This window comes from Nanorana parkeri, unplaced genomic scaffold, assembly GCF_000935625.1.
Source record: "Nanorana parkeri isolate BGI_ZX_2015 unplaced genomic scaffold, ASM93562v1 scaffold606, whole genome shotgun sequence".
Lineage (NCBI taxonomy): Eukaryota > Metazoa > Chordata > Amphibia > Anura > Dicroglossidae > Nanorana > Nanorana parkeri.
In genome coordinates this window covers 272,284-278,248 of record NW_017306874.1, presented here as the reverse complement: position 1 = coordinate 278,248, position 5,965 = coordinate 272,284, and the positions used below count along the sequence as shown (strand labels likewise).

General features: G+C 43.9%; 1 protein-coding gene across 2 annotated transcripts in view; it reads left to right on the top strand.

Annotated features, from left to right (window-relative positions):
* Positions 1-1,178, top strand: part of PANK1 (pantothenate kinase 1) — a 43,087-nt gene extending 41,909 nt beyond the window's left edge. For both annotated transcript variants that reach the window (XM_018562855.1, XM_018562856.1), the window contains exon 7: positions 1,042-1,178. In XM_018562855.1, the coding sequence (XP_018418357.1) occupies positions 1,042-1,101 (60 nt within the window). In that variant the 3' untranslated portion in view covers positions 1,102-1,178. The remainder of the gene's footprint in view (positions 1-1,041) is intronic.
* Positions 1,179-5,965: the final 4,787 nt, after the last annotated feature.

Sequence of the window (5,965 nt, the reverse complement as noted above, 5' to 3'; positions counted from 1 at the left end):
TATATATATATATATATATATATATATACACACACACACAATAAGGAAGACTTGTGTGATAGAACAATACCACTCATATGACATCTATGCTAAACTTTAGTCGGATCAGACAGCCATCTCTGGTCAAAGGACAATGCTGAATGTCAGGTGAAAGATTGATCACTTCTACTGGAATAATCTCTATTGTTCTTCCCTTGATATGCTGATGCATCTTTCCATAGTGTAAACATGTTGAGCTTATGTGGTTTTGGAGCCACTGGCACACAGAGAAATCTGACGGTGGTCAGAGCATGGATGTAGGTCTGATTTTGTCTTCGTGTCTCAAAAAGGCAGTTATCTTAAAGGAGAACTACGAGGCGAGTGAACATCACTCATCCTCATAGTTCGAGCCGACTTGTGACAATGAAACTGTCACATGTCGGCTCAATAGATCGGGAAGTGAGCGAACACATACCGTCACTCGCTCACTTCTCAATCATCTCCCTGCATGGTAGCTGGCTCTGCCTCTAGATAGGCAGAGCCAGCTGTCACTCACGCAGCTGGGTGGATCTCGACAGTAATGTCGGGATCCGTCCCAGCTGCGGCAGTCTTAGTATACCGCGAGCTGTAGCTCGCGATATACTGAGCTTTGGGTCACGGGAGTACACTAGTATATATCCTCCGGTGACCCTAGAGAACTATGGGGAAAAACACTTACACCATAGTTCTATTTTAAGTACAAAATCAGAATTCACATTTTTGTGTGATTGGACTTTAGTACACCACAGTAATTTGTGTTCCCTGGGTAATGTTAGATTGCTCTGCTTTACTAAGTGAGCCTGTTTGTAGAGTAGAGATAACCGTAGTGCCACCATAAGCCCTCCGCAATTAAAGTCACAGGTCTGGGAGCCCTAGTGTAATCCAGCCTCTTGGCACCTAGACATAGTTACATTAACATTCTTCCACTGCTTCTTACATCATTTGGAATTATTAATAAAATTAATATGTATGTTTTGACCACACAAATAATTTCTATGGCTTTTGTGAATAACTGTGTTTTAGGGCTACTTCGGAGCTGTCGGGGCCCTTCTGGAGCTGCTGAAGATGAATGACGAACGCTAAGAAGATTGTCGGTGCAAGAATTGCACACCTCAAGGCTGCTGTCTGAGAGTCTCCTTCCTTCCTAAGCTTCCAAGAGATGCATACAAAGCCATTTCGCACCTGTATGTCGTGTCTTGTACATAGAGCAGATTCCTTTGAACAGACACTGAAATCCTGTACATATCTGTATATTTTATTGTATAAACCAACTTTGCAACATGGCCAAATGTACTGTAGTGATTTTAGAACTAATTTTTATGCAGTAATTGTTCATATTTATATTTCTTTTTTTATGTACATAGTCTTTTACCCTGCCAGATGTGCGGGGCTGCTGCTGTTTTAAAATAGAGATCTCTGTTTTATGTCTTTTTATCATAACATCTCTGTTAGTTGAACGTTAATGCTAAATGTCAGTAATGCTTCATTTGGGACTCTGAAAGGGATATGTCATTTTGTCCAGATTGGATCTATGGAATTGTATAACTGCCTGCTGGGTCACTCTTACCTTTCCAATGAGAGTCCCTTGTTGGAAAACCAATCATCCACATTTGGACTAATTCTAGTGTGGTATAATGTTGGGAAAAAATATATCTACTGAGTAGTGAAAAAGGTCTAGCTTGCTTGTGCTGATAGGAGGACAACTGTCAGTTTTATTTTAAAAAATTTGATTTTTTTTTTTAATTAAAAAAAAGTGCTTTTATGTATATAAGGTATCTTTTATGTCGTTTTTCAAATAAACATGTAGTGCAAGGCTCTTCCATGACGTTTTAGGTTACCCTTGCTCATTAAAAACACTAAGGCCCCATTTACACGGGGCAATTTGGGATTCCTGTGGCAGGGACCTACAGATTCACACCTACGGTATCGCATACAATAACATGCAGACTGTGGCTTACAGATGCGGCTGCTGTCACCCTGTCAATAACCTAAACGGGCACAGCACCCACATCTAAATGGGGACACCTAGCATTCCTGCCACAGGGATGCCAGAACATCCCATGTGAACATGGCCTAAAAATCCACGTGGAGAGCCTATAAAAGCAAGCAGACATGGAGGGTGGTGTGTTCATCCTCTGACTTTGTGTGTTGTGAATAGAAATGAATAGCAGGAGATCAAATTGCTCAGGCTATTCACAGCATATAAAATATGTACAAGAACACTATACATTCCCTTATTCCCTTTAAGCCACTACTGCCATTAGGTTGTGGGTTATGCAGTCTTTTCAGTGTCGGTCTTGTGCTAACTCAAGAGTCTGTTTTCTTCTCACTTATGAGAGAGTCAGTGCAGCACTGATAGAATTTTAATCCTTTTTTTTTTTTTTTTTTTTTTTTTTTTTAAATGACTGCCAGTTATATAAGTGAAAGCTACATTTTTATTGATAATGGCTAGGCAAATGTGAGTTGATATTTATTGCATTATATCTGTTGCGGGTTGAAACCTAACTAAAGTCATGCTTTCTATTGTGTAGTCAGGCTGCTTAACAAGTAGAAATAAGGCATTTTTCTTTCTAAAATTACTGCTCTCACAGAGTGCAGTGGTGCAGGTCTCCAGTGGACTGACACTCCTCCAGCTCAGTACTCAAATCAACATCGCTCATACTTACTGGGCTGTATTGTTTATTTGGAGCACTGTGCAGGGGTCTTGTTGGACGGCTGGAGAGCTGTGCTGTGTATCAGAGCAGTGGTCCGGCTCTCCGGCATGCTGATGGCACAAGGCAGCTCATTACAGTTTAAAACACTAACACAGAATAAAAAAATAAAAAATCCATATGCTTTACTTGTTATGCAGCCTTGCTATCATGTGACATAAAGGCCCCTGGAGATTTATGCACGCTTGCAGTAGCCTCCCAACCCTCCAATCATGGCGACATGCTGGGGCGTCCTGAAAGGCAAAGCTCCAGATCTTCCTGATAATGCTGAAGCTTGCTCCTACCACCTGCCTTTTTGCTAGTGAGGCTGCTCATCATAGTGCTAATTAAGCAGCAAGTTCTGGCACTACTCTGGAAAGTCGGAGCTCAGTCTGTTAGAGTGGCCAGTGATTCCGCCATGACAGGAGAGTATGAAGGTCTCCTTCAGGTATGTGCACCTCTAGGAGATTCTACTTCATACCAAGCATTTTACCCCATGACAGATACTCTTTTTTTAAATGAAGCTGACTTGGCCTAATATGCTGTAAGGTAACAGTGCATGGACCTTGTGATGCTTGCAATTACCTACAGTAATCTTTAAATCAATCCCTATGTCCCATCTGAGCCCCTTGGTTTCTAGGTCCAGGCTGTACATGGGGCCTTGTCTTTTGTCCAGGTCAAGAATAATCCTGCCTCCTCATAACACTAAGCCCTGGCCCTGTCCTTTAACGTGTCATTTGCCAGAGCCTTTGTTGTCCACTGAAGCCCTGGTATTTGACAGCTAAATGACAGAGGTAAACTTTAATTTTAGGAGGGGAGGACCTTAATGTCGAGCAGATGTTGAGGTACATGTACAGCCCATGCAAGGAATTCAAGGAAATGACACATGGAAGCAAGGATCGAAGGTCCATGCAGTTCTCTGCTGTAACCTTACATACTATTGTAGATGTATTTAGACTAGGTCAGCTTCACTTTAGGTTCTACTTTTAAAGAAATCTTTTTAAATCTATTTTGCAGGGGGTATAGGAATAAAAGAGATAATCTATGTAGAAAAATAAAATCGAGTCCTCTATACAATTGTAATAACTTGCTGATATTGATCGTTAATGATAATGCCCTCTCATGTGAGAACACTTGAATTGATATTTAATGACTGTGACCTTGTTTTAGAAAATAGCTTCTTTTTTTAACATGTTTTCATATGTTGAAGTTCAAATTCACTGCACTTAATTTATGCTGGTGTTTAAGAAGAATATTCAAACTTTCAAAGGCTGTTACCACAGTCGGTTAATAATAATATGTTTATTTTGTAATGCAAAATAAAATGGGTATTGAACACTAAAATACACTGTATGCTCATATTAATATGCTGTTTATATTTTTGTATAAGTCATGTAACCTGAAAATGTCTGGAGTACAAAAGTCTGGTTAAAGGGCAGCGTGACCCAAAACAGATTTTTCTGTCTCGGATCACATGGAGTAGAGTTTTACTTCTGGACACTGGCTGGAAGATCTCCTTCCACCCCAGACACGGTTGTGACAGGCCAAACCTGAGTTTTAGCCAAAGGACTATTGTCAACTGGAGTTTTCCATACACCTAAGGAAATTCAATAGGGCAGGGGTGCCCATTAGGTCAATCGCTATCTACCAGTTGTTTGCAAAACGAATGCTGAAGCTGTTCTTACAAGTTGACTCACTGTCCCAAGCTCCCTCCTGCAGTGCAGGTGTGGCCGAATGTGCCAGACACTGCAGACGGGGAGGGGAGTGCTGCGCCTGCAGCGTCTGACACATTCAACTGCACTAGCACTGCAGGAGGACAGGACAGCGCATGTGAAGAGCCAAGAAGCAGTTAAAAAAGCTGCTAAAGATTTGTGGTGCCTCTGAAAGGAGAGACAGCCAGGAGAGCGCGCGGGGAAAGACAGCCAGGAGAGAGCGCGGGGAAAGACAGCCAGGAGAGAGCGCGGGGAAAGACAGCCAGGAGAGAGCGCGGGGAAAGACAGCCAGGAGAGAGCGCGGGGAAAGACAGCCAGGAGAGAGCGCGGGGAAAGACAGCCAGGAGAGAGCGCGGGGAAAGACAGCCAGGAGAGAGCGCGGGGAAAGACAGCCAGGAGAGAGCGCGGGGAAAGACAGCCAGGAGAGAGCGCGGGGAAAGACAGCCAGGAGAGAGCGCGGGGAAAGACAGCCAGGAGAGAGCGCGGGGAAAGACAGCCAGGAGAGAGCGCGGGGAAAGACAGCCAGGAGAGAGCGCGGGGAAAGACAGCCAGGAGAGAGCGCGGGGAAAGACAGCCAGGAGAGAGCGCGGGGAAAGACAGCCAGGAGAGAGCGCGGGGAAAGACAGCCAGGAGAGAGCGCGGGGAAAGACAGCCAGGAGAGAGCGCGGGGAAAGACAGCCAGGAGAGTGAGCAAAGGAGAGACAGCCAAGAGAGTGAGCAAAGGAGAGACAGCCAAGAGAGTGAGCAAAGGAGAGACAGCCAAGAGAGTGAGCAAAGGAGAGACAGCCAAGAGAGTGAGCAAAGGAGAGACAGCCAAGAGAGTGAGCAAAGGAGAGACAGCCAAGCGAGTGAGCAAAGGAGAGACAGCCAAGCGAGTGAGCAAAGGAGAGACAGCCAAGCGAGTGAGCAAGGAAAAATAGCGAGGAGTGACAACTTGTGTCCCTGCACTTGTCCTTTCTGCAGCCCCCACAATCCTGGTTCTGAGTGTATAGATGTAGGATAGAGAATTGATTGGAAATGTAGTATGAACCGTCAAAGCCCAGTTTTGTTTTTCGTTGGAAAATCTTAACCCAAAGAATTGTGGGCATCTCTGCACTAGGGGGTACTTGATATTTCTTTGTCCTGTGTAGCCTGTCAGACCGGTATCTGGAGTAAAGATAGATTAGCAAAGACCTGCTGGGGGGGTCACAGCATGCCCTCACTGAGAAGTCATCAAGGGTGGAGTTACTCTTTTACGCTATAGTCTATGTAGATAGAAATTGAAGTTCTCTGTGTAGTTAGTGCTTCATAGTCGCCTCATAAAAATGTAATCTGTGAAGTCCTGCCCTTACTTTAATGTATTATTAATTCTATTTGCATTATGTTTGTGCTGCTGGTGAGAGACAACTGCTCTGAAACAACCTTTGTGACCATTTGAGCCAGTCAGGAAACCATAGCGCCCACTGGGATACTATAGCTCTGGCCAGACTGTTTTTCTGCATCATACTAAGCATGCTTAGTGCCAGTACATAGAATGTTCATTCCCTCCTGAATAAACGGTCTACC